The sequence below is a fragment of the Nelusetta ayraudi genome, unplaced genomic scaffold, assembly GCF_046127955.1.
Source record: "Nelusetta ayraudi isolate G7.1 ecotype Tasmania unplaced genomic scaffold, CSIRO-AGI_Nayr_v1 ptg000129l, whole genome shotgun sequence".
In the NCBI taxonomy this organism is placed as follows: Eukaryota; Metazoa; Chordata; class Actinopteri; order Tetraodontiformes; family Monacanthidae; genus Nelusetta; species Nelusetta ayraudi.
The window spans coordinates 381,522-409,345 of record NW_027466179.1 but is presented as its reverse complement, the minus strand read 5'-3'; the positions used below and the strand labels follow the sequence as shown (position 1 = coordinate 409,345).

The 27,824-nt window shown below is 47.3% G+C and overlaps 3 protein-coding genes across 9 annotated transcripts; 1 reads left to right on the top strand and 2 right to left on the bottom strand.

Annotated features, from left to right (window-relative positions):
* Positions 1–88: 88 nt before the first annotated feature.
* dnm1l (dynamin 1-like) lies at positions 89–8,218 on the top strand. 3 transcript variants are annotated; one of them, XM_076050757.1, is made up of 19 exons: positions 93–382; positions 1,629–1,773; positions 2,027–2,056; positions 2,634–2,680; positions 2,967–3,038; positions 3,121–3,207; positions 3,363–3,525; positions 3,617–3,737; positions 3,882–4,013; positions 4,124–4,330; positions 4,825–4,945; positions 5,044–5,199; positions 5,294–5,383; positions 5,491–5,583; positions 5,791–5,844; positions 6,433–6,615; positions 6,835–6,944; positions 7,058–7,217; positions 7,792–8,218. In XM_076050757.1, the coding sequence occupies exons 1-19, from the start codon at positions 281–283 to the stop codon at positions 7,846–7,848; spliced, it is 2,130 nt and encodes a 709-aa protein (XP_075906872.1). In that variant the 5' UTR covers positions 93–280; the 3' UTR covers positions 7,849–8,218. The 3 variants fall into 3 exon arrangements, with proteins under 3 accessions (XP_075906874.1, XP_075906872.1, XP_075906873.1); XM_076050758.1 differs by lacking the exon at positions 2,027–2,056; XM_076050759.1 differs by lacking the exons at positions 6,433–6,615; positions 6,835–6,944; positions 7,058–7,217; positions 7,792–8,218 and adding an exon at positions 5,969–6,316 and having other exon boundaries at positions 89–382.
* A 167-nt stretch (positions 8,219–8,385) lies between these two features.
* On the bottom strand, positions 8,386–12,539 carry tnnt2d (troponin T2d, cardiac). Its single transcript, XM_076050750.1, has 11 exons — positions 12,410–12,539; positions 11,558–11,637; positions 11,247–11,263; positions 11,108–11,165; positions 10,850–10,966; positions 10,696–10,773; positions 10,495–10,605; positions 9,260–9,372; positions 9,079–9,169; positions 8,915–8,952; positions 8,386–8,587 (listed from the first exon to the last, which is right to left on the bottom strand). Exons 2-11 carry the CDS (start codon positions 11,618–11,620, stop codon positions 8,542–8,544), a joined length of 732 nt encoding a protein of 243 aa, XP_075906865.1. The 5' UTR covers positions 11,621–11,637; positions 12,410–12,539; the 3' UTR covers positions 8,386–8,541.
* A 211-nt stretch (positions 12,540–12,750) lies between these two features.
* cald1b (caldesmon 1b) lies at positions 12,751–27,682 on the bottom strand. Of its 5 annotated transcripts, none has more exons than XM_076050745.1 (19): positions 23,370–23,544; positions 22,988–23,089; positions 21,515–21,640; positions 20,496–20,784; positions 20,378–20,419; positions 19,532–20,305; positions 19,410–19,445; positions 19,250–19,317; positions 18,901–19,150; positions 18,687–18,818; positions 18,118–18,161; positions 17,933–18,011; positions 17,127–17,258; positions 16,866–17,036; positions 15,553–15,624; positions 15,204–15,240; positions 14,588–14,764; positions 13,383–14,123; positions 12,751–13,347 (listed from the first exon to the last, which is right to left on the bottom strand). In XM_076050745.1, exons 2-17 carry the CDS (start codon positions 23,056–23,058, stop codon positions 14,760–14,762), a joined length of 2,328 nt encoding a protein of 775 aa, XP_075906860.1. In that variant the 5' UTR covers positions 23,059–23,089; positions 23,370–23,544; the 3' UTR covers positions 12,751–13,347; positions 13,383–14,123; positions 14,588–14,759. The 5 variants fall into 5 exon arrangements, with proteins under 5 accessions (XP_075906860.1, XP_075906859.1, XP_075906857.1 ...); XM_076050744.1 differs by having other exon boundaries at positions 13,383–14,120; XM_076050742.1 differs by lacking the exons at positions 14,588–14,764; positions 23,370–23,544 and adding an exon at positions 27,575–27,682.
* Positions 27,683–27,824: the final 142 nt, after the last annotated feature.

Below are 27,824 nucleotides of genomic sequence, written 5' to 3'. Positions count from 1 at the left end.
TATTGACCTTGGTTACCGTTACCAAGAAGAAATATTATTGTTATTGGTGCGGCGTGATACGACGTCATCACTGCGAATAGTAGTTCATGAAAAGGAAAACGTTCGCCTTTAAGCCAGTTGAGCGACTCCGTTGGACTCAAGCTCCCATGATTCTTTGGTGTGCACAGTTGAACATTGCGGATCGCCAGTAGCTTAGCCGAGGGACACTGAATGACTTTGTTCCCGTGTGCGGGACGCAACTCAAAGTTACTTTGACAGGTCAGAAAGTCGCACCGGCACAATGGAGGCCCTCATACCTGTCATAAACAAACTGCAAGACGTGTTTAACACGGTCGGCGCCGACATCATTCAGCTGCCGCAGATTGTTGTCGTCGGAACTCAGGTAAGTGGCGCTCATTTGCTGTCATGCTAACACGTTAACTTAGCTCGCTTTGGCTTCTCTGCATTTGTTGCGGCGTTCTTTCTGTTTTGATCTCGACAACAGACAAAGCTGTTCAGCTCAATCCAACATCTCCCTGACTGGCCAGTTGGTCTGCTAACTGCGAAACTTCATTAGCGTTAGCTTAAAACCTCATTGAGAAACTTGACGAGTAATGACAGAGATGACAAAAAGAAGACATATTTACCAGCGTATTCTTCAGATCACTGACCTAGAAGTAATGTAGAATATATACTTGTATTTTCTCGCACATACTAATAAGGATCTATGACAACCAATGCTTCAAAATATTACCCGTATACGCATGAAAGAGCATGCACCTGTTAGCCACTCTATGAGGTGCACAAGGCTAATCATAAGCCTTTCCAAAACAACAACAGATCTGCATTAAGTCGTCATTATTATTATTAGAATCAGAATCGGATGTGGTCATCAAATTTGTAAACCTTCTTTGGTACCCAAGCAGCGTTGTCACACTTCAATCAACACATATTTACCGAAACTGACAGTGACCCAAAAGTTGAATCAACATCCTACTTTCACTTTGTTTGGCTCACGAGCTTGTGTACGAGACGCTAATTGGTTTAAAGTGGCAGGTTTTGTCTCGCTCTTTCATCTGTGTCTGCTAAGAGGATGATTCTGTCTCAGACCTTTGGGCAGCATGTGCTCGTGTTTCAGGGAGCCGAAGGAAAATTTTAAATGCATTATTTGACCTGCCGCTTTACAAAGACATTTACTAAGGTGTCATGGAGCCGATCACAATTATTATTGACTGGGTCTGTTACGTTTTTGCCCGTTTGTCTTTGATGAAACAACAGTTTATGGATGAAAAGAACTGATTACCTTTATAGACCTTATCTCCTACTTGCATGCAGCAACAGTCCTCTCTGCAGGCCAGGTTAGCTAAGTGACGTATATCGGCCCACTAGATCTCATTAGTCTTACTCAACTTCATGCCAGTAAGCCAGAGACGTCCTGCTGCTAGAACCTGATGCTACCTCCAAGCTCAAAACAAATTTCTTCCCATTGAAGCCCCAGCTATAAGCATTGGAATGCTCTGGGTTCAGTGCAGGCAGCACAATTGCAAGCACGTTAGCGTTTCAGTGAGTCATGAGCCAGTGAGTCAACACGTTCCACGTTCTCTGACTCATTTATATTGTGTTTTGAAATTTGCTGTCACACTCTACAGAGCAGTGGGAAGAGTTCTGTCTTGGAGAGCCTGGTTGGCAGGGACATCCTACCACGGGGAACCGGCATTGTCACACGCCGGCCGCTCATCCTGCAGCTGGTACACATCGACCCACAGGACCGGCGAAAAACCAATGAGGAGAACGGTAAAGGCTCAATACCCCCCCCCCCCCCCCACCCCCCTTTTCCTGCCTCAGTGCATCTGATCACGAGGAGCTGCCCGACTGAGGAGAAGTAGTATCTGTTTCACAATATTAAAGTTATTCTTTGAAAAATACCTCAGTGAAAACAGCAGAGTGATGTGCAGGTGTCCTCCTCATGGTTAAAGTTGTCCTCTGGCATCAGCCTCAGAACGCCAGACTAACCCTCTTGTCATGTGTTATCTCTCCTGAACCACAGACTCCAAGAAAAATGGACGTCTTTACAGAGGTCTCCCTTTCCTTGTTCTCCTTGTTGCGTTAACGGTTACAAAAGCACTCTTTTTTTCCCCTTCCCTGCGGCTTGTGTTTGTGTAGCTTTTAAAAGGAGGACAAACCACGTGGCTTCGCTGCACTCAGCACAAACCCACCCAGTTCATTTAGGTTGGACTCTGTTAAAAACGATAATATTCACAGTTTTTTTCAACAAAAAATATATTTTAAGTGCACGCTTAAACTATTTTTAACCCTGCCGTGAATTCCACAAATACAAAACAACTCCCTCGAAGGTGACTAACAGACTCCACCCTTGCAATTATGCTCCGTGGGTGTTTTTATTGCACTTGAAATTCCTTCATGCATCATAACTGCTGCTCACAAGTTTCCTTTTTTCCTTTAGCTTTAGTTGCAGTTCATTTTTCTGAGGCGTTTTTTTTTTTTTTTTTTTTTCTCGCCCCCCCCCATTCCGTCTGGCCAGCAGCTCAGAATCCCAGGCGACGTAGTGATAGTAAAAATAGTAACAGTGATCTCTGGGCCACATCTGTCACATGAGTCGCTCAGACATCTGCTCTCTGCTTTGTGTCTCCCAGGCATCGATGGAGAGGAGTGGGGTAAATTTCTGCACACCAAAAACAAGGTGAGGTCGTCACACTGTCGTCTTGCAGCCTGCTTAACATGCGCTTTAGTGCGATCACGCACAGACAGTCAGGTTGTGCGAGAGACGGGCTGTTCTTTGTGTCCGTACAGAATGACTGTGGAAGTGTCTTTATTAGGCTCATGGCCTAAATGGCCTGCAATGTTGACCTGCGTTATGCTAAAATAAAATTTCATGTGGTTCAAGCAAATGAGTAAAACGCAATTATTTTGCGGTGAATATAGAATGTTTATCTTCGCTCAACATTAAATTATTATCCCTCATTCAGATTTACACAGACTTTAACGAGATCAGGCAAGAAATTGAAGCGGAGACGGAAAGAATTTCTGGCATTAACAAGGTACTCGTGACATCGCCTTAACAAGTCTGCAAGTCTGAAAGTATGTTCGTCAGTAAGTGTAACAAGGATTATTCTTTTTTAGGGTATCAGTAATGAGCCCATTCACCTGAAAATCTTCTCACCACACGTGGTGAACCTCACCCTGGTGGACCTCCCTGGTATTACAAAGGTGACGTGCCGTTTCAGTTGTCTTTGTTGCAGTTTATTGAATTCATTTAATAGCGGACGAAGCTTCTAAGAACATAGCGGAGCTGAATTGCCGTGGCTCTTAAAGACGTCTCAACCCTGCTACCTTGAAGTCACTGTTTATCTTCATTCTAACAGGTTCCGGTGGGAGATCAGCCAAAGGATATTGAGCTCCAGATCAGGGAGCTGATCTTTAAGTACATCTCCAACCCAAACTCCATCATCCTGGCTGTGACTGCAGCCAACACGGACATGGCAACCTCAGAGGCCCTGAAAGTGGCCCGAGAGGCTGACACCGACGGTCGGTGTCCCCGCTGATGTTTCTCCTACTTGGGTTTTCCACCGGTGACCGAGTGTGACCAGGTGTGTTCTGGATATTTTCTCACCATCAGGCAGAAGAACCCTGGCGGTGGTGACCAAGCTGGATCTGATGGATGCTGGAACAGATGCCATGGACGTCCTGATGGGAAGGGTCATCCCCGTCAAACTGGGCATCATTGGAGTGGTGAACAGGTATACAGAATACAATACACGGCCATTTTCAAGGCTGAAACGTGCCCGCCTGGGTTTGGCCATTTCAGGAGACACCTGTCAAGCCAGAACTTAAACCAACACATATATTATATTTAATTATTATTGATGCCATTTCTTTCTCAGGAGTCAGTTGGATATCAACCAAAAGAAGTTGGTCGCTGATGCGATCCGCGATGAATATGCCTTCCTTCAAAAGAAATACCCCTCGCTTGCAAACAGAAATGGAACCAAATACCTGGCCAGAACTCTCAACAGGTAGGCAGGTGGAGTGTTCGCCTCTAAGATATCCGCGTCAGCCTCTCTCCTTTTTTTTTAGTGTATTTGAAGTATATTTTAACACATGAACGCTGTGCTTTGACTGTCAGGCTGCTCATGCACCACATCAGAGACTGTCTCCCTGAGCTGAAGACCAGGATCAACGTGCTGGCGGCGCAGTACCAGTCTTTGCTCAATAGTTACGGCGAGCCGGTGGAAGACGAGAGCGCCACCTTGCTGCAGCTCATCACCAAGTTCGCCGCGGAGTACTGCCGCACCATCGAGGGCACGGCCAAGTACATCGAGACAGCTGAACTGTGAGTCCCAACAGCTGCGGCCGCCGCCACCAGTCCACACCACATGACTGAAGCCCTGAACTCTCATAGGATCATTAAGTTCACTGACAAAAGCCACCTGACCAGAGGCAAAGCAGCAGCAGCAGCAGCAGCAGCAGCAGCAGCAGCAGCAGCAGCAAGTGTTTACATGCTTGAAAGCTTTGCCGCTGTGTCGCAGAGAACTTCCAGACATGTAGCACGCTAAATTTGTATAATGGGTCAGCAGCTCCTGTGGAGAGCAACAGCCAATAGAAGCGCTGGGCACGTCGGGGGGGAACAAGAAACCAAATTCCTCAGCTGTCACCCGCAGCAAGGTCCCTGAACTCGGCCTTGTCGCTCGTCTACCTATCTGGCATGACGATGGCGCAATGCCATGGGCAAAAAAAAAAAACATAGCAATCTCTCAAAGGAAGAAAAAAGAGGAAGAAACAAATGAGATATTATGAAATTGCAAATTGCTTTCCTTTGTGTCCTAGATGCGGTGGAGCGAGAATCTGTTATATATTTCATGAAACCTTTGGTCGCACGTTGGAGTCGGTCGATCCTCTGGGCGGCCTGACGACCATCGACGTGCTCACAGCCATCAGAAATGCCACGGTTCGCCCTCACTCACTCCGCTTCAAAGATGTCGTCGTGGTCTTCCGACTTAAATGCCGTCAGAAAGTGAGAGCCAAGGCTGTTTTTGCTCCCCGCAGGGACCGAGGCCCGCTTTGTTTGTGCCGGAGGTTTCCTTTGAGCTGCTGGTGAAGCGGCAGGTGAAGCGTCTGGAGGAGCCCAGCCTGCGCTGTGTGGAGCTGGTGCACGAGGAGATGCAGAGGATCATCCAGCACTGCAGCAACTACAGCACGCAGGTGAGAAAGGCACTGAAAGGCACAGCGCTTCGGCTTGGAGGAAGTCATTACACATGCTCAAGTGTCATGACTGCTTTCTCCTTCTTGCCCGCAGGAGTTGTTGAGGTTTCCAAAGCTGCATGACGCCATCGTAGAAGTGGTGACATCGCTGCTCAGGAAAAGACTTCCGGTCACCAACGACATGGTCAGAAGCAGCTGGCGGTTCTTTCTTCTTTTTTTTTAATGTCATTTTATTTATTTTTCTTTTAACTTCAAATTTGTTTCACTCATCTTCACCGATTTTCTCTGCAGGTTCACAACTTGGTGGCCATCGAGCTGGCGTACATCAACACTAAACACCCTGATTTTGCAGACGCCTGCGGCCTCATGAACAACAACATCGAGGTAAACGGCGCTAACATCCGCAGTAAGCAGCAGTGCATTTTCAAAATGAAATTCAAAGTGAAAGAAGAAATGTTTTTCATTGGACGGTGTTTTGGTTAGGCAGCATTTGTTCTTTTTTAAATCTCAATGCTTTTGAAGTGGAAACAAGACAATTGAAACCAGGAAAACCGGTGGAATTTCTTTACAGTTTCTCTCTGTTCATTTTAGGAGCAGAGACGGATGAGAATGAGAGACCTTCCTGCTGCTGTCCCCAGAGACAAGGTGCAGTCGGCATCCATGACACTGCTCTTTTCCCATAACCTCTTATGAAAGTGCCAATTTCTGTCCTGTGTATCTCTCAGTGAACCTCTCGGTTGTTTTCCCCCTCATGTTATCTTCCCCTTAGTGCGTTAGAGGCCCCGGGTGGCCGTCTCTCCCCCCCATTGACCCTCCCGCCCCTGAGGGGGAGGTCACTAAGGTCTGTCTCCTTTAGCCGCTGCCTGTTTGCTCAGTGCGGGAGACGTTTTTGAAACTCCAAAATGCTCGTGGTGGTGGGGCCCCACGCTGGGTCTTTATCTCTGGCCGTCTGTTGTGGAACAATCCCCCCCATCTCCTACAACAGCTTCAGAATCACTCAGCATGTCCTGTTTGATTAGATCGGAACTCGGTCTTGTCTCATAGATGCACCATGTAGATGTTGATGCACTCACAATCTGTTTAAATGTGCTTATTTGCATTTCATTGTCATTCTACTAACTATGTTCCCTTGCACTTGTTTGGAACGCGTCCCATGTTTCTCTGCCTGCCCGTCCTGAGCAGGACATTGGATTCATTCTGACATCCTGCTCCTTCTCTTCGTGCTTCCTCCAGGCTGCTGTGGGCGGCGCCGCCACCGCCACCGCCGCCGCTACTGAACAGGCAGATGCAAGCACGGGGGGCTGGAGGGGCATGTTGAAGAGGGGGGATGACGGCGCTGCAGGAGACCGGGCCACGCCGCAGTCCCTCTTCCCCTCCAGCCCTCAGAAGGGCCACGCTGTCAACCTGCTGGATGTGGTGAGCACCTTGAGGTCACCTCTGGCTCAGTCCTACTGCTTGGCCTGCACTTTCAGTCTGGACAAGTCATCATGTCCTTATTGCTCAAAGTGTTTTGGTTTGTTGTTTTTTTTTGTAATGTAGTGCTGCTCATCTCCAAGAAACGAAACCCTCAGTGTGTTTCCCACTTGGAAACTTGCTTATTGGTCAACACGTTTGTTCCCTGTTTATCTTCACTAGCCTGTTCCAGTTTCCAGGAAGTTGTCCGCTCGGGAGCAGAGGGACTGTGAGGTCATCGAGCGACTCATCAAGTCATACTTTCTTATCGTGCGCAAAAACATCCAAGACAGGTAGATGGAACGTCTGAGACTGTGTTTTTTTTATTTATCTCAGAAAAAAAATGTTCACGGGATGTTAATCAATTCTCTCCATCTTTTGCTCCTGCTGTCACAATGGTCTCTAGCGTACCGAAAGCGGTGATGCACTTCCTGGTGAACCATGTGAAGGACTGCCTGCAGAGCGAGCTGGTGGGTCAGTTATACAAGCCGGTGCTGCTGAACGACCTGCTGACAGAGTCGGAGGACATGGCTCAGAGACGCAGCGAGGCCGCCGACATGCTCAAGGTATCGGTGTCATCACGTCCCATGATAGAGGAGACCCGACAGCACTGCCGTGGCGTCAACAGACGCTTATTTTTGTTTTGAGGAGAATGAAGTGTAGAGCTTTAAAGGGAACTCTCGGTCAAATTTAGCTTGTTAGGTTTGCTGGAAAAGCAAATGTTGTAATGGACTGAACTGTAAGCGTCCTGACGTGTGGAGCAGAAAGTGACATCACAGCTCCCCCTTCGGTGTGTGTCACTGATTACTGGCCCTGCAGTCATGCTCATGCATATGAATTTCCTTTTCGCCCTCGCCTGGAGCTGAAGGAGGCAAACTGCAGCCGCTGACCATGACACAGGCTGCTAACATTGCAGCTTAACTCATTATTTACAAGAAAGCGGAGCAATACAGAAGAATTACTCCGGGTTGGACCCTCTCCGGCTGCCATATTGTTTGGGTTTGCTACATCAATGCAAGCGATTCCTTAAGCCGTGCTGAAAAGTTGTTTTAGCTTAGCGTGACCAACATACCCTGAAATGTGTGCAAGAAGAGGTCGATGTTGAATGCCAATTTTTCCCCCTCGACTTCCTGTATCCAGGCGTTGCAGAAGGCCAGTCAGGTGATCGCAGAGATCCGAGAGACGCACATGTGGTGAGAGCGCCCCCGCCTGGCAGGCTCTCCTCACGTCGGAGGGCCCCCCCCCCCAACCCCCTCCTCCCTCCTTGGCCTTCCGACCCGCCCAGCACTTGGAACTCCGGATAACAGCGACTCAGAAATGCACTGGTGTGGATGTGTGTGTATATGGAAAATGTGGTTTCTGTGTAAGGACTTCATTACAGGGGGAAATATTCTCCCTCCCTGTTTATCATCAGCACTACACACGATCCTGCTCTAGATTATTATATTTTTATTAATGAATGAAAAGGTATAATGTACAGCCGATGTCGCCACTATGTGGAGCCTTTCTGAAGATTGTCCTGTTTTTAGTGCAGATTTGAATTAAAGCTCTGGGAAAAAAAAAAAAAGTCTGATGCCTCGACGTCTTTCGCTCTTTTAGCGTTCAGTCCAGTTCACAAGTATGTCATATCATATGTTGCACCACAGTCAGTGTGAAATGGTTAGATTAATCTGGACTTTTGGTACCACGGTCTCTCATCCTGCACGGTGGATGGAAAGACACAGGAGCGCACGGTGTTTGTGATTCCTTTATTGATTTCCATAGCTTGCCGATTGACATTTAACCCAACACAACAGAACAATAAGTTAACGCAGAACACACACGTGGCCCTGGCGTCGGTGGCCTCCAGGTCTGTGTGGTCGTCGTCGTCGTCGTCGCATCGCCACTTCTTTACCTCAGCCGGCCGCTCATCTTGCCCTTGCCGCGGCCCTTGGCACTGAAAACACCAGAGTGTAAGACTGTAAAATCCTGAAGCCATGTCTGACTCTTTGTACTCAAAAGTTTGAATTTTGGTTTGAAAAAGCCTTTGATTATTATCAAAGTAAAAAAGTAAAAAAAAAACAAAAAAAAAACTATGAATAACAATTTAAAGAATGATTAGTTGGTTGTCATCTTTTAAAATGTTCAGTCATTTAAGTCAAAGTTAGACAAATAAAAATAAAAAAATCAGGATTTATCATATATATATATAATTTTTTTTAAGACCAAATCAAAAGGAATATTAAAAAGCAACTGAAGCCAGAGTTGGACTATGTCTTCATACCTCTGGTGGTCCTGAACTCGGGCCAGAAGTTGGTTGATCTGCAGGGACAAACAAAACGTTGGTTTTTAGGGGCATGCGTACCTGATTTGTCCAGCAGAGGGCGCCAACAGATTGGCAGCTATTTTATTTAATTTATTTTTTTTGAGCGCGGAGAGGAGACTTACGTCATACTTCTGTCTCTTGAGTTTCTCACCCAGGTCAAACTTCTCAGCCTCCAGCGACATCAGCCACTGCCACATCTCGTCGGCCTTCTCCCTGCAGGCAGAGTCGTCGAGTCAAGGCCTTCACGTTCCTGCAAAGCAACTGTGTGAATGGATGAGACAACTCGACGTGGTGACAACATACTTCAGCTTGTCCTCGCCCATGTGGTCAACGTTGAGAGGCTTCCTGCGCTCGGCCAGGATCTTCTTCTTCTTCTCCCGCTCCGTCTGTTTCTTAGCTCCCCTTCTGTTCTCACTCTGCGTCAGACAAAAGCAATAAAATCAAAGATTTGTGACTGGAACCAGATGAGAACAAGTTGGAGACACAATTTGTTCTGATTAACAATTAGATGTATTATACAAATAAATGAAGCACTCTTTATATCCACTTTTCCCATCCTTAGTTTTCATCCTAGACTTTGGAGGAGCAACATCACATGACTGACAAGCCATCCATTCATCTTCTATAGCCAGTTACTCTACCCAGGGTCACAGAGGTCTGCTGGAGCCTAACCCAGCTGTCATAGGGCGAAGGCAGGGTGACACCCTGGACAAGTTGCCAGCTAGGGCCGCATAGAAAGACAAAGTCATTCACACTTACACCTACAGACAATTTAGAGTTCCCGGTGGGCCTCACATGCATGTTTTTGTAGTGTGGGAGGAAGCCACGTAGACACGGGGAGAACAGGCAAACAGAATGGCCCCAGGCCCGGGATCAAACCCGCAACCTTCAGTGCTAACCACTGCGCCGCCATGTCGCACGACTGAAAGTCTGCTGAAACCAAACATTTTGCTTTAGCTTCCTGCTGAGACCTCGTTGAGCCTTCCGCCTGTCCGGAAGGAAACAAACAAAAAGAAAAAAAGGCAACTGCGAGATGGTCCAGAGGCAGCACAAGAGCTGGAGGTGAACGAGATATGCAGAAGATTTGCGTGACATCACAAAGGGCAAATTTGACGCAAAGGATGCCAAATATGTGTAGTTCACTGCCAGGAATCGGAGCAGGAACACGCGTTACGGGTTTAAGGCATAAGCAAAGGGGTTCTGGGGACTAATGTGGGCCCTTTAAAGGTCCAGTTAACTTTCCAAAATGGACACAGTTTTCTCCTGGCTTTTATGTCCTTGAGACGTTGGTTTTTCAGAATCACTGGAATGGCTCCCAGCTTGGAGGACAATCTGACTCTGTTTCGTGATGTTTTGTGGCCTTGCTAACAGAGTTTGGTTTGGTGTTCTACAGAGGTGCTAGTACTTTTCATCCTGACTCCTCCAGAGAGGAAACACTGAAGTACCTTTCTCTCCTCTCTGCCACACGATTCACAGTAGTTTGCTGTTTGCATTTGTGTTCAAAAGGGATTTTCATCAGACAACAGTGGCGGAACGACCTTCTGCCCGGCGCTGTACTGCTGGGTCATGTTCGAGAGGGCCTTCTTCTTCTTGGCATCCTCGTCGTGCTTCTTGCGCTGCTCCTCCATCTCCTTCCGCTCCTTCTCCTCCTGTTGGCAACACATCAGGTGGCGGAGTGAAGACCGGGAAGGAGCCACGTGGGGGGGGGGGGGGGGGGTAAACCGTGATTCGTGACGCACCGCCATCCTGGCCTGCCTGTCCTTCTCCCGCTCTGTTCGGACCCTCTGCTGCTCCGCCCTCTCAGCGCGACGCTTCTCCTGCGGGACACACGGACGCTTCTGTGAGCGGCGCTGAAAATGCCAGGTGAGAACTCTCTCCCAGGGTAGAACGCACGATTCTGTTGACAAGGGCGATGAGCTCTTCCTCCTCTTTCTTCCTCTGGATGAAGTGAGCCTCGATCAGCGACTGCAGCTCAGACAGGTCCTTCTCCTGACGCTTCCTGTGGATGTCCTGCCATTGGTAGAAACAGAAGGAAAAAAAAAAGAAGGAAAAAAAAAAGCCCCCCACCACCCCAACCACACACAAAGGCTCAGTTGATGCTTTGACATTCTCACACTTCTTCAATGATTTGTTGGACTGCAGTCGACTCACGTCAAAGTCCACTTTGTCTCCATCTGGGATCTTTGGGGCAGCGATGTTTGTCATGAACCTGTTGACGAGGAGAAACTGTTTTTTTGAGGAAATCTCCCGGGGGGGGATTTCACAGACTCGGCAGAGGAGGTGAACCTACTTTGGCTTCGGCTTGGACTCGTCTGAAAAAAAACAAAAAAAAACACAATCAACAACATGAATATAAGCAGAACACTTCTTTATTGAACATTTAAAAGTAAGAAAGTGAAATGACGCGGTTTCCTTACCTTGTGCTGTTGATCAGCCAAAAAAAAGCAAAAACAATTTGGTGAGAGAAATGCTTTCAATGTGTACATGTCAACGTTGAAGAAGATCTGCAGTTGCATCTTTCTTACCTTCCCCCTCCCTTTAAAGAGCAATGATGACAACATTAGTCAACAGAACTTATTAATGCATGGAATAGTGCATGACAGTGAGTGAAGTGTGTACGTACTGCGTCTCCTCCTCCTCCACCACTTCCTCAGTGTCAGACATTTTGTTATCGGTGAGCTCTGCAAAATGGATCCCTATTAGTCTATTTTTAGACGCCCAGACTTCTGTGATCATTAAACAACCTGGCGGAGGCATAAATGACTAAAATATGATCTTCTTTTTTTTTTATTTTATTCATTTATTATTGTTTATAAGGGGTGAGATTTGACATTCTACAATGAAATGCATTCATCAGAAACAGTTTTGCAAGAATAAGAGTCTGGCAAACATAAAGTATGAGTGGACAAACTGGACTAAAAAGAAAAAAGCAGTTGAGTGTGAGACTGAGCGAGAATTCTTCATCAGCTAATTAACCAAATACTGAATAGAACTGCAACTCCCACGTTCTGAAGGCCATTGCACCTAATTGTGCAGTTGTACTCTCTCCGCCTCAGACAACGACTCCCAATGACTTTCACTGTTTCACTTCATAATAATGAGCACAGATCCCCAGTCAGGCTTCATTTCCAGTTTGATTTGTGGGAAATCAGCTAAAAATATTTTCACTGTGAGGTTTCCGTTGAATGTAACACAGACATAGTATGGATATATGCAGCTTCTATAATACACATATGGTGGTATACACAACCACATTTTCCTCTGTTATATGAACACATTTATTATGTTGAACTATTCAATGGAAATTCTATTTATTCCAAGATGTTGAGGGTGAAGACCTTGCGAGAACTAAAATGAGCAGATTAACAGACCACGAGTTGGTCATCAAGGCAGCAGCTTCTCTCAGCATTCATTGACTAAACAGTGTTGGGAAGGAGGCTGTTGTGCTCTTACCTGTGGGCCAGACAGAGGGAGCTTCGGGACAAGACCAAGACTTCGGCTCCTTGAAGTTGGCCAAAGAGTTTGGGCATCAAGGCTACATAGTGGAGCCCTTCTTACTCATGTGACTGCAGCGCCCTATGGCTGAACAGTCTATTGTTAGACAGCTGGAGCTCTGTCCAACACACAAACACACACAACACACATCCACGGACACGCACACGCAAACGCACACACTCACTGCTTTCAGCAGCTTTCACTCGAGTTACATTGCTCCATAAACCCCCCCCCCCACCCCCACACACCTAGTTAGAGCAGGCGTTTCCTTCAATGCTAAAAATGAAAATATCAGTCCACATTTTTCATCATTTTATTAATTTCTCGGATTATTTTATTGCTGCAGCTGCAAAAGAAACAGTAATGCTTCGACAATCTATCAAAAGCAATCAATCACAACAACACAGGCACACTCATGCTGGCAGCGGTGAAGTCACATGCGTGGCGGACTGACGGGAATGCCATCCGTGCCACAGGTGAGGATTTATTACAGGCATTAATAAAACAGAGAGCGCGGATGAACACACGGTTGTTAAGCCCCTGAAAGACTGAGCCGTGTCAAGCAGTTACTGGGTGAGAGCAAAACATACCTCTGATACTGTCTTGGCCTATTACATGTGACTTTTCTTTTTTCTTGCTACCAAGTATGAAATCCAAAAAGCTCTTCAGAGAATAAAAAACTTAAAATGTACATTGCATCACAGTTGACAAATTTAATAAAAAAAATATTGATTGATTAAAAAATGAGTGTCGTATATAGTTGCTTTTTAAAACGTTCTCATGTTTCATGTTTCATTAAAAGGCTGCTTGATCGATAAAGCCAGAGAACTTTAACATCAGTGAAAGTATCCAGATACTGTTAAAGTATCGTCAAAAGCATTTTTCCGATTTATGGTCTAGCAACAGGAAAACAGGTGACCTCATGTAGGACTGTGGATGTATGTGTTCTCATGAGAGGGGGTGCCAGGTTGGCAGGCAACCAAACACATAGTCCTGTAGCAGGCCAGCTGGGGGAGCTGTAACATTGGCAGGGATAGCGTTTTTACCTGTTCAGGTCACCGACTCATTCAAGATGATTTCTGATCATCTTTGAAAAGCATCGGCTCAAAGTACAAAAAAAAAAAAACACACGGTGTCGCTTTAAGACGCATGTCTGTGGAGGCGGATCAACGAGAACCCAGTTCCTATTAATGCTGTCAATTCAATATTCAAGTTGCAAAAAGAAACGAATGAACACATGGAGTAAGTCAAATATGTACAGGCTGACCGCTCAGTGTTAAAGAGAGGACACGTGATCAGTTGGAACGCTGCTACAATGACTAAGAAGAAGTGATCACACACAGATGCTAATGCTAGGAGCTACATTCTAATACATCGCAGGGGGAGTGAACGTGGCAGCGAGGCCTCGGAGCAACGTAGTATCGTTAAACATCTGGATATTGTAAAAAGTGAACATGTCTTCCAGCGGTAACAGAGCTGGGAAAATGCCAAAGACTTTTGGTGCTGGTGCAATTCTTGGTCCGATGTTTTTGTCCCACACTGGCGTGAACTTAACGCAGCAAAGCATGTGAGGACGAAGAGGAGGCACGTTCGGTGGCGGAGGCTTGTGATTGGTCAGGGAAAGCTTGATTTAAATAAGGGACCAGAGCCGCTGGTTAGGGCCTCACACCTGCTGGTAGACAGAAAGAGACATTGAAGGCCCATTAACGCATGTGAATTTAAAGTGTATTACATACCCCCCACCCGCCCGAGCCAAAGCGAGAGTGCCTCTCCTTGTGACTGAAAGCTGTAACTTTGCCACTTGCCCTCTACTTCATTCCTCAGAGATCTATTTCTGCTTAAAGAAGCCGCTCGGTTACGACAAGGAACGCTATTTAGGGCTCCGGGGCCCGAAGCTCGGCAAACACTTCTCCACTGCCATTGTTCACGCTTGGAGCGAGCCGCCTGAACACCGGCAGGAGGCTGAAACAACAGCGTCGCTGGGCTTAAATCTCTGTGTATCTCATGGGCCTTGGGGGGGGGCTCAAACGGCTTGGCTACATGTTAGCGCTTTATTAGCGGTGCTGAGCAAATAAGCCCAGAGTCTGAGTACAAGTGCTGCGTAAATAAACACTGTGTAATCCCCACCCCCCCCACCTCCTCTCAGGCACAAAGCAAGTAACTTGTAATGTGACAATCAAGCAGCTGCGCACTGGTATGCCTGAGGGCCCGCCGACACCGGGCTTGGCACCAGGCGACCCAGGTGGCGCTGGGTGACCGGCCGGCGCTGCGGAGGTACGACAGCCATCCCAGGAGTCTGCAAGGTTCTTTATACTGGGAAACAAGGTCAGGGCGAGTGGTTTGTTACTTGTAAATATAGACCGCAGTGCCAAAGAGCTGAGCCACCGTCCAACTTTTTTCTTTTCTTTTTTTTTCCCTTTTTTTTACAGCAGCCAATTTGATTTATGGCAAGTGACTTGAGGCTTACAGAGGGATTCTGGTGGGACACGGCCGTCCCGGAGGCATGTTTTGAAGGGCAGGCACATTACCACTAAACTCGACCTCATCCTGGATTAATCAACGTAAACCCTCTGTTTCAGCACGTTAATCCGCCGATTACGGAGGCCACCGTGTCATTTTGTAATCGAGCTCCTGTACAGAGAGGCCGCATGGAAAACAAGACCTGCTAGCTTAGCCTGGCCACCGCTAAATAGTTAACGTTGTCTGACTCACTCCCGCATTTGATGATTTAATTTGCCTAGTTTGATCTTACCATTAGTTGCAAACTTGCCCTTGGCTCCGAAGGACAACTGTTGACGTGAAGAAAACAGAGGGAGAATAATCGGCGGTTAAAGATGGATTTAAAGCAAAATGGCTTACTTTTTTATTAAAAAGAAGTTGCCCTTTACAAAGTGTGACATAAAAGTCTGATCTATAAATAAAAGTGTATGGAGGTAAAAGTAGAACTTGGCATTCTAAAATTACAAAGACTTTGACAACCAAATGCTGCCAACACGACTTTTGCAGGGGATATAATAAATCTGTGTGAATCACAACACGTGTGTGTGTGTGTGTGTGTGTGCGTGTGTGTGTGTGCGTGTCTGCACATGTGCATGTGTTACCTTGCCAGGTGCACCAGGTGCAGGACTCTTCTTGGTTTCCCACATGCCGCGCTTGTCACCTGGTTTCGTATCCTGAGACAAACGAGACAAACATCCATCAAATACTTTAAGGCCTGTAATGGATGTGGATATGATTTAGTTCAAGTACTTGAAATTCACAGTGCTGAATTCATTCTCTGTATTTATCGTTATTATTATTATTACACTTGATGGTTGTAAAGAGTGGACAGATCACACAGGGAAATATTAAACTTAGGGCTGAGAGGAATGGGGAGGGGGGGGGGGGGGGGGGCAGCCGAGACTGTGGCGTTGGCAGCGAGACGGAACCGATTCACCAGCACAGACGTTCTGTTCCCTCGACCCGTCAGAGGGGGATGTTGCAGCACAAGTAAGGCCAAAGTCGCAGCCGCCGCCGCCGCTCCCAAAACATTTGATACTAAAGATATCTCTCTCGCTCGTAAATTTCCCATTAGAACAATGTCATGCTGCCCGGTGGGGGCGGGGCAGCATGACAGGCGGCGTGGACGTGTTCGCCAGCTGGCGTCTCGGCTTCAAGTCAAGGGCGCCGTGTTTTTGCAAGACGACCTCAACGGCCCCATTGAGGAAGCCAAAGAACCAAAATGATGAGTCCCTCGTCAGCTTCACTTGTGTGTTATTTATCAGTGTTGTAACGTGTGTAGAGTGGGTGTGTGTGTGACTACAGAGTGAGGGCAGCGGGAGCCTTTGAACCTCACACTGAGGTGACCAAATACACGGTCGGTCCTGAGATGAGATTGCAGCGAGTTTCCATTCAGGGCAACATATGAAAAGGGAAAAAGCGTTTCTAGCGACGACTTGTTTACAGGTTGTAATCTGATCTGAAAAAAAAAAGAAAAACCTGGACAAGAGGTCGCAGCAGGTGACCTATGGGGTGTTGACGGCTGCACATGCAGGAATTCAGCCCGCCGACGCTGGAAACTGCTGGCTGCTTTGTGTCCTAATTTTCTTCCTGCCTCAATTTTTTTCCTCCCCCCCTCTCAGGTTCATGCTGTGGGCGCCAACAGGCCTCCTTCCAAAAAAGATAAACCAAGAAATAAAATAAATGTCCGTGTGGTGTCGCTCTACTCAGCGACTTGGCCCAGTCGAGGCTGGGCGGCTGCAGCTGGTGGCTGGTGGCTGACAGTGACTAATATAGTGTGGTAGGACTCAGAGTGGACGCACTATGGAGAGATGAGTCTATTTTGGTAACAACGTGGTGTAAAGAAAAGGAAGGAAGAGGAGAAAGAGAGAGGGAGAGGTGGGGGGGTAGAGAGAGAGAGAGATCAGGTCCTCACAGCCGGCTTGGCTGGTGACGGTGATGACGCAGCAGGTGCAGGTGCAGGTGCAGGCGCAGCTGATGGTGCCGCCGCCGCCGCCGCCGCCACTTTTTCCGTCTTCTCCGCCTCCGCAGGCTTCGCCCAGTTGTTGACGCGGCCGGTCACGCCCCCTCTGGTCACTGGCAGGTCCTGCGAGAAAGAGAAGAGGCGTCCCGAACGCTCGGGGATTCAGTGTCGGTGGCGACTCGGCAACACGTCGGTTATGTCCGCCTGCCTGACCTTGTGGGCCGGAGCCGGACTTTCAGCGGAGCCGCCCACGTTTCCTTTCTCCCACATGCTCTTGATGCTGCGGGCGCCTCCCGAGGGGATGTCAGCCAGGGGGGACTTGGGGGACTTGACCTCCTTGTTTCCCTGCAGGGAGAAGCACGATGGGGGGCCGGGGGGGGATTAGATATGTTTAGGTTCCACTCATTAGTGCATTTAAGAGGCGAAAACTGAATGTCAAACGTGATCAAGCTGGGTGTTTTGTTTGTTTGCTTGTTTGTTTGTTTGTTTGTTTGTTAGGATTTTACACAGAGAGGATATATGATTTCCAAAACCTGCCTATAGATTAAAGCAGAGGACTATAATTTGTAGCTCCACTCACCTAATCCGAACTATGCCCGACGTCTTTCTAAACTTGAATCCATTTAAGAGAATTTGTTTAAAAGGAAACATCTTTAGCTCTATGAAGAAAATACACATTGTATTTGTTCACTGTTTTGCCTTGTATATCAGATCCAGACCAAGTTCCTGCTTTAGATGTTGTTGCATATAAAAAAAAGAAAGTGTAAAAGTGTTAAAAAGTGTTTCATTGTACTTACTGTTATTATTTTCAAGACTATTATTATAATCTCTGGCCATTATTATGTACTGGTGTTACTACTTGTTGTATAAAGCACTATCTTCTCCTTGTTTTACAGAAAGACAATGTTCAATTTAGAATTTCACGTCGACGTGATTTCGAACTCGTCAGTGTGTTCAGACGTTCCAATGCTACTTCCTGTTCTACCGTTTCTGACAATGTGGATAAACTGTCGTCTCACCTGGGCGGCAGAGGCCCACTGGTCCATTTTGTTGCCGATCTTGGTGACCATGGGGCTGTGAGACACTCTGGAGGCGGTGCTTTGTGGGCGAAACAACGCGCGGGCCGTCTTTACAGTGTCAAGTATCAAAACTTGTCCGGTCATTATATCTTTTCGTTCACTTGTTGTTGTTTTTTTTTTCTCACCTTTTCTGGGCTGACTTGTTGAGGAATTCCGCCTTCTCTCCGATCTGTAAGAAACACATTGAGGTTTACGTCCAGGGAGGGACGGGGATCAGCGGCTCAGCCCGCACGGATCTCCATCCCTGGGGAGGTCACCGTGTTCTTGCCACACGTGAGAGTATGGCTGTGAGAGAGCCAGCACACACACACACACAGAGAAAAACATTGCACGCGCAGTTCTCTACATTCCTCCAGAAATAGTCACAAAAAAGGGCACAAAAAGGAGAAGGAGAAGCAGCCGGTGGTGGTGTCTGGCGATGCGAGGACCATATTTGAAGTGGCTGCTGACCTCCAGCCTCGTCACTGAACGAATGATTTGTAACGTCCAACGAGTTGAAAATACAAGCAAACATGGGAACGGTGCAACGAGCGTGTTTTCACAAGCTCGGTCTCTACAACCAAGTTCATGACAGACTTCATCAGTGACCACTTTTACTTTTACTACACGTTTATCTGAGTCATTTCTTTTCTCTCTCTCTCGTTGATCCGATGGAGCAGAGCTGTCGGGGGGGGATGCGCCTCTTCAGACTCACCTTGGACGATCCCTTGGTGCTGATGCTGAAGGTGGCTTTCACCGTGCCCACCTCCTCCTCCTTCTGTTTCTTCTTCTCCGCAGCCTCAGCCCTCCTCTTCTCAATCTCCTCCTTCATCTTCCTCCTCTCCTCCTGCGGCCGACGCACAAACCCACACGGACCGTTGGGATGAGAAAGGAAACAGACAGGACCTGCGAGGACGGCGAGCCTCTACCTGTTCCCGGGCCTTCTTGTCCTCCTGCTCCTGCTTCCTCTTCCTCTCCTCCTCCTCCATGACCTTCCTCCTCTCCTCCCTCTTCCTCTTCAGACCCTCCAGCTCGGCCTCGGCGTCCTGCTGCTTCTGCTTCATCTTCTCCAGCTCCTCGCTCTCTGCGTCGTTCCGCCGCCGCTTCAGCTCCTGCAGCTTGCGCTCGGCCTCCTGCCGCTCCGCGTCGTCCTGCTTGCCGGGAGCGCCGGCGGCTTCCCTGGAGAGGCACAAGAGTGTTGAGCGATGGCGACGGCAAATACAAAAAAAAAAAAAAAAAAACCCCAGCGGGAGGCTGAGAGGCCGAGCGTGACTTTACCTTGATGGCTTCTCAGTTTTCCTGAGTTTGTTCTCGAAGGGGGAGGCGTTCTGTTTGGCCGCTTCAAACTGCCAGGCGACACAGAAGGACATGAAGCTGTTTGTTTTTTTTTTATTGAGAGAGTAAAAAAAAAAAAAGTGGTGACTCCGAGTGACTCCACCTTGTCCTTGAACCCGAGTTTCTTTGGCTTTTCTTCCTGAACTCAAAGAAGGAGAGAGAGAAGGATGATGATTGGTGAAATGAAATGACTCATCATCTCAGAGGACAAAATTCCTTCCTCACCTCCTTCTTCTTGTCTTCCATCTCTTTCTTTTTGCGCTTGTCCTCCTCCTCTTTTTTCCTCTTCTCCTCTTCCTCCTTCTTCTTCCTCTCCTCCACTTCCCTTTTCCGCTTCTCCTCCTCCTCCTTCTTCTTCTGCTCCAACTCCTTCCTCTTCTTCTCTTCCACTTCCTTCCTTCGTTTTTCCTCCTCCTCTTCTTTCCTCTTCCTCTCCGCCTCCCTCCTCTGCTTCTCCTCCTCTTCTCTCTTCACTTTCTCCTCCATTTCCCTCTTTACTTTTTCCTCCTCCTCTCGCCTGAGCCTCTCCTCCATTTCCTTTTGCCTCTTCTCCTCCTCCTCCTTCAGCTGTCTTTCTTCTTCCTCTTTCTTTTGCCTTTCCTCTTCTCTCTTTTTCTTTTCTTCCTCTTCTTGCTGGACACTTTCCTCCCCTTTGCTTTTTTCCTCCTCCTCCAATCTCAGCCTCTCCTCCTCTTCTCTCTTTTGCTTTTCTTCCTCCTCAGCCCTGAGTCTTTCCTCCTCTTCTCTCTTTTGCTTTTCCTCCTCTTCCTTTCGATGCTTTTCTTCCTCCTCTATCCGCTGCTTCTCCTCCATTTCCTTTTGCTGTCTTTCCTCCTCTTCCGCTTGCTCCCCCCTCTTCTTTTCCTCCTCCTCTGCTTCAGCATCAGGCACAGCTTCCTCAGCAACACCTTCATCAGGCTGCTCCTCCGCTGCCGCTTCCTCTCCTCCTTCCCCTTCCTCTTCCTCTTCCTCCTCCGCTGCTGCATTATCCGTCTCTTCCTGGAAAAAGAATTCAGATCTGCTTTTGGCAGTCGATGGGAGAAAAGAGAGGGAGAGTGAGACAAACTGTACCTCATTTGCTGCGTTTAGTGTGACCGTTTCCTCGGCCGCCGCCTGTCAGGACAAACGGACGACATCAGGTTAGTTTCATGTCAAACTTTCAAACCAGATTCCACCGCTTTTACTTTACATTCTCGTCATCCTCCTTGTCTTCCTCCTGTTTCTTTGAGTCTGTTTCCACCGCCACTTCCTCGGCTGGTTTCTCCCGCTCTTCCTCCACCCGTTGCTGACTGTTGTCTGCGCCGCTGTCCGGCTGCTCCTCCGTGCCGTTGGCGGCGTCGGCGGTGGGGTCGAGCTCCTTCTGCCTCTCCATGGCCTCCTTCATCCTCTTCTGCCTGCGCTCCTCCCTCTTGGCCAGCCGCTCCAGCAGAGCCTGGTCATCGTCGTCGGCTGCGGCGGGGGCCTCGGCCTCCGTCAAGCTGCAGGAGCATCAAATCCAGCTGAAAAACCCATCCATCCAGCCATCCATCCAGCCATCCATCCATCCATCCAGCCATCTATCCAGCCATCCATCCATCCATCCATTCATCCATCCATCCATCCAGCCAGCCATCCATCCATCCATCCATCTATCCAGCCAGCCATCCATCCATCCATCCAGCCAGCCATCCATCCATCCATCCATCCATCCATCCATCCATCCATCCAGCCATCCAGCCATCCATCCATCCAGCCATCTATCCATCCATCCATCCATCCATTCATCCATCCATCCATCCAGCCATCTATCCAGCCAGCCATCCATCCATCCATCCATCCATCCATCCATCCATCCATCCATTCATCCATCCATCCATCCAGCCATCTATCCAGCCAGCCATCCATCCATCCATCCATCCATCCATCCAACCATCCATCCAGCCATCCATCCATCCATCCATCCATCCATCCATCAATCCATCCATCCATCCAGCTTCCACATCTGTTTTCTCCTGCACTCAGGTTGCGAGGGTTTACTGGAGCCTATCTAAAGAATTTGATTTCCTAATCCAAGTTAATGCTTTAAATTCAGTTGGAGCTGAGAGTGACTTTTCAAGACTAATAAACATGACAGCCATTGGCCTTGCTGCTGCTGCTGCTGCTGCTGCTTTGTCCTCAAATGATGTCACCTCCTTATTTTTTGTGCCATGTCAGGATGTGGTGGGGTACCTGTTAACGTTGTTTACATCAGGGGTATCACCATCTTCTGCCTCCCTCATCTTCCTCCTTTCCTCACGAGCGCGTCTCCTCCTCTCCCGAACTTCCTCCTCATCGTCATCATTGGTGCCGCCCCCGCTAACAATGGAACATTGCAACAATTGCTTCAAATATTCATCAATACCATATTTATTTTCGTCCCAGATGTCAGCAGAGCAACATTTGCTGTTTATAATCCAAAAACCTTTAAATATAAAAAATCCCTGGCATATTTAGCCCTGTGTTTACGACCTCCCACTGGGTCTTAGCTTCCAATCAAAATGAATGCTTTGTTGGATCTTCAACATGTTTGCACATAGCAAAAACAATGAAAACCCAGCTGTGGGTTTTTGTCACTAATCTTGGGGAATTGGCGATGAAGTATTGACACCCTCTGTGACATCACAAAGGGCTGATTTCCAGCAGTGCCTATGAGAGTAGCAAGACACCAGATTAGTGTGCGAGGGAACGTTAGGTTGTGAATGGAAAACAAGAACGAGAGGAACGAGATGATGAGAGAAATAAAATGAACTAAAACTGCAGTCTGAATCTGTGTGCGTGTGTGTGCGCGCGCGCGCGCGTGTGTGTGTGTGTGTGTGTGTGTGTGTGTGTGTGTGTGTGTGTGTGTGTGTGTACGCTCGAGTCTGAGATAAGAACGAGGAGTCCGAGGAGGAGGCTGGCGCTGCTGGCAGGGCCGACTGCACCGCTGTGAGAAAATTGTTTGGAACGTCTCTGTTTTTTTTCCATTGCGTTCTCTGGAAGAACATCTGATATGAAAACACTCGGACAAAGTGCCCTTTCCGTCGAAAACAAGACTGATGATAATCAGCCTGATAAAAGCCCCGGAAGAAAGAGGAGGGGCTGGAAAAACCCACCACTCACACATTTAATTAGTTCACTGTGAGAAACTGCAGGTGCTTTAAAGTGTGTTTCAACAGCAGGGTCTGATTGTCAGCACCTGGCCCTGCTGCTCCAATAGCCTATGTAAGCCCCGCCTATCTGCTCATCAGCTTCCTTGCCTTGTGGTCTTGGTGTGTGTGTGTGTGTGTGTGTGTGTGTGTGTGTGTGTGTGTGTGTGTGTGTGTTTTTCTTGGTCAAATAAAACAAAAATGCACTGAAATTCAGCACTGGTAGAGAGTGGGAATCCTGTTTCTGAGTGTATCCAATCAAAAGAGGACACACTGAAAATCTTAAACCATCTACAAGTGTGGCTTAGCAGCTTTTTTTTTTTTTAAGATGAAGAGGGGCGGGGGGGTCTTGTGTTTTCCTTTGTAAACAACCTGTTGTCTTTCTTGTTTGTTTATTAGAGTGGAAAAGCTGCTGATCAAACCTGCTGTACGTGTGAAGCTGACAACTAACAAGGCTTTAATTCACTTGAGGTGTCTTGCTACAGGTCACCTGCCCACCTGAGGCAACTTTTACCCACAAAGTCTGGAAAACACTCACGTCTGAGCATCGATTCGTATCTGCTCCCTCCTCTGCCTCCTCAGTTCCATGCGTTGGTCAAAGTCGTCCATGATTCAGCCAGAAAAGAGTCTCCTTGCGTCACTGAAAGGCACAATCAGGATGGGATTTTGAAACCAGCTTGAATTCAGCCAACGCCAGTGCTGGTGTAGGAAGACCGGGATGTTTTCCTCAGCAACATTCTGATAGCAGGGAAAGCATCGCACTTTGCTCGCCAGTCTGAGACGCATCGCTCATGAGCACAATGACCTTTCAAAAGAAGACAATTAACCAACATTCACTTCCAAATCTAAACAACAGCAACAAACACCAGCCAGTCAGCCTTTGCAGCAGAAATAAGAAGAACTCTGTTGGTTCACCGTACCTTAACAGTAGCTGAAGCAGGAGCCCATGAACAAGAGTGAATCCCCTCTCCTCATATATCAACTTCCACAGTCTGGCTTATATCTGCACCGCGAGCCACACAGAGAATTCCTGCTTGTTCTTGCAGAGACTTCAACTACCAGAAAAGGCAAAGCCTGCCTCTCTCCGCTGCCTTCCCCTCCTCTCTCAACCTCCTTCTTCTTCAGCCTGAGTGCTGCTCCCCCCACCCCACCCCCCACCCCCGACATCACGCCCGCTTTTCCCTCCCCGACCTCTAAACTCACACACCCTCCGAGAATTGTCAGCTTTGCTTAGTCATATTATTCGACATATTTTAAAAAATAAATAAATAAAATTACACACACACACACACACACACACACACACTTATATATATATATATTCTAAAATCCTTCATAAACTCCTGTTTACACTGTCTAAACAGACAATATATAAGTCAAACTATTAATAACAGATACATAAATTGCTGCAGGACAAAAAAAAACAACTTTACCATGTTATTCCCTGTGGAAAAAGCAGCCAAAATTCTTCCTCAGAACGAAGAAGAGGACAGTATGTCAACCTGGCAGTCACAGGGCAGCTTTTAAACTCACGGGCTGGTACAGAATATTAGTTCTTGAGTTAAACTCCCCTCGTTCGTTTCAATTATCTGTCAACCCCTGAACTCCGCTAAACCCTCAGACAAACGGTCAGTGGGCTCATGAAACATGAGGAGAGTCCCTCTTGAATAGGTGTGTGTTGACAATGCATTGTAAAATGTAAAGATATAACGTGCGGCGCGTGAAGCATGATTAAAAGTCTGTTTACATCCCAGAAAGACTTAAAAAACAAAAAAGGTTTTACTAAGCCCACAGACTCGATGATATTCTGTGCCACAAGCAGCGGCTCGGTCAGTCAACAGTTGAGGAGTTTTTCGAAACTTCCAAAAATATGCAGAATAGAAGGAAACTTCTAGAGCAATTACACCCCCAACCTTTAACACACGTCTTCAACCGAAGTGACACGAGCAGCGGGATCGTCTTCAAGAAGAAGCACAGCTAGCATGACGCTGAGCTTTTGGTCATATTAGGTCATGTAACGCTGTGTGAGAGGGCCACTTCAGTGCCTCCCAGTTACTTAGGTATGGCAATCTTTACATCTGAAGAGGAGGCCACCGAACACTGGGAGCGTGCTCATAATGGAGCGGGAGGATATAACAGTTTAGGTTCACAATGGTGGGCGCCGTAAACAAGTCGCCAAAGGCATACAAACAGTCACGAGGTCAAGAGAGGACAGAGACTTCCACCGGCAGTACGAGGTGGCTGAGAGCTTTCCAGGAAGATGATGTCACGGGACAAAGTGGCAGAACTAAAGAAATGAGAACAATATTTTACAAAAGCAGTTTTGGTTATTGTTATATGAAAAGATAAAAGAGTTCCAAAGATTTACTACTTTGGCTACTGCCACTCAGGGGCGTTTGAACTGTTTCACTTTCAACACCTTAGTCATCAATTGATTGTAGCTTGTTGCAAAGGTGGGTGGAGTTTGGATGGTGCTCTCACAATTGATTGAACTCGGAGTGAATGGTTCTATTTCTGGAGCGCCGATTGTTCCTCTTTGCCTGTGTTCTTCGCGCCCTCAGCCGAACCCAAACAGCATTAGAGAGCTGCAAATGTCAACATGTGAGATCTCTTTGGGTGGCAGGAACTCAGCTGTTTCCTCCGACAAAAGAATCGGATCACTGAGGACTTAATGGACCAACGCAGGGCTCGGTGACCGGCCCCGCTGAAGGCCTCCCGACATGACCAGGCTGCTGAAGTTCTCTGAGTTTCAAACCTCACCACTCTGACAACCTAAAGTGAAAACCTTTAAATATATGTTCTCTAATGCAGATGCTCAGATCACACATGCACAAATCCTCAGCAGCTGCCTCATCAATCACCACACAGGTGGTTTGTAAGACTTAGCCGCACTTGTAGGGCTAGATCACGGCTAATGCCACTGCAAGGTGCATGACAACATTGTATAGGCTTGTAACATTGTTCATTCATTACTCATTCTACATTAAAAAAAAAAACACAACTTTCTTGTGCCAGTAGGGTGTTGGCTGTCGGCTCGGGTGCATGGGACAGAACAGGAGAAGAGGTGGAAACATCGCAACGTACATCTTGATCGAGATGAACCGCCGTAATGTGGATCAACGTCTCCATCGTTCCAGCAACTTGTCACATAAAGACATCAAGATCCAGGATGGCGTGTTTGACAGAGCCACAGCTGAGTGAATCCTTTAAGAATAACATCAATTTGCTCACTGCACTCGCCAAACTCTTCAAACCGTGGCACTCATTGGCATTTTTGTTTTTATTTTTGAATCTGTACAGATGCAAAGATCATTAATAATCCGCACTGGGCCGTCAGACGCACACTATTTTTTATCGCACGTAATGTATTGCCAGCAGCATCAAATTCATCCAAGTCGTGGCCTGTGTGACCCCAGATAGCTCTGCAGTTGGAATCGGGGGGGAGGCTGTGGTTACGAGATAAAGAAAGTGCTCCCAGGCACTTATGGAATAAACAGTTGCCTGAGAGGTGTTTGCAATCAATCAAGAAGCCGCAGCGCTTTACTCCACATGACCAAACATGGTCACGTATGAAAAAGTTCCCCTGACCAGGACACAAATTCCACACAGTTTACAAGCCACAACAAGCTGCGCTGACCTTTTCGGCTGCTCGTGGAAAAAAAACAAAAAAAAAACCCAATATGTTTGTGTGTGTTAAAGGAGCGTGTACGTTTCTGTGAGCATTTTAACACGCAATATTGTATGTTGTAAAAAAAGAAAAAAAGAAAAAGAAAGAAAAATGGAAGAGATATAGCCTCAAACTGGAGGATAGAAACTGCAGCTTGGCCACTGGTGAACAAGCCAAACCAAAAAAAAAAAAAAAAAAATAAGCAGTTTGAATCCTCCAGAATTTAATAAGGACAGTTGCAGTTTCCTCCTGAGCCGCCCAGTCAATGGAAATAGATGCAGCGGCGACATTCACTCCCTGTTCTGCATCCCGTCAGCCCGGGATGTTGTATTCTGCCTCCTTTTAAGGAAGCACACAGGCGCTGTTAGTTGCAGTGTCCTGGCTTTGGCCAGAGAAGACAGCGGCCTGGTTTATTCTTGGGGAAAATACCTGCTGCTGAGCGCGTTGGCAAATCCCAGAATAACCGCAGACTCCCGATGGGACAGAGTTTTCAGCGGGTTTCCATAACGACGCTCGCCGCTCGCCCCCCCCCCAGACAGGCCAGGCCCGTCGTCAGGAGGGTGCTGACTGCAGCTGGACCAGCCTCACTGCATGTTGGGTCTAAATCCCTGCAGCATGTTGCATGTGCATAATTCAGGAGTTGTTCTGCTCATCAAGCAGAGCCACAGGTGCATCTCCTTCACGCAGAGACCACCTTCAGACTGTCCCAGCTGTCCCAGCTGAGGAGATGGCAGCACAGCCTCCTAAAGGTTCTCCGAGTTCTTCCACTCGTGTCAGCGCTCCAGAGTTACGTACACAAATGTTTGGGATCTTTAATCTCCAGCACCATCTAAGGTAAAGGCACAGACTTTTCCACGGTGACACTCGTCTGCTCAGTGCGCGAGTTCAGACGTGGCGGGACTTTTTAGTAAGGAGCGATACGTTTGCGAGTGAACGAGGAATTTCCCGCTTTGGTTTTGCTTTTTCTCCCGTCCAATAATTACCCCTTAGAGATTAGATCTTAGGTCTGCAACCTGTTCATATTGTCAATTAGGAAGATTTACTAACAAAATAATTCAAAACACTTGTTGCAAAAGATACATATGTGAAATTTATTAGTCTATTTAAAAAAAAAAAAAAAAAGAGGATTTGAAGGAATTCACTTTTACGACAAACAATTCCCGTCATTGCTAATGTGACTTATCAGCTCCAAGTTACTGAGTTCGAATCATTTGATACCATTGGGAATTTAGAGAATTTAGAGCACTTCGTATGCAAATGATCCCCATTGTGGGACCGTAAAGGCTCATCTTATCTTAGTTTCTTAAATCTTCTCGCAGCATCAAATGATAATTTCCTATTTCAATTGAAACTTTGTTTAACTTTAACAGTGAAACAGCAGTGACATGCATCGAAAAGTACACAAATCTATCCATCTACTCTAGAACAGCATAACATCATCACCATCATCCAACTCACCCAGTCGACGGAGCAAAGTAAACTTTTGTAGCTTGGACTCAGCGGAGGGAGGACAGCCGGAGGTTTATAAGAAGAGCTGCAGCTCCGCCTGCTCAGCCTCCGACTCGGCGATGGTCACACAAGACTGATGTCTTTTTGAACAGGTTTAAACTGCTTTGATTTCCTGTGGTTTTCTTGAAGAACAATGTTTGCTCAGGACTAAAGTGTCAACTTGAGTTATCACCAGGTGTGCTGGAGAGATTCTCTGTCA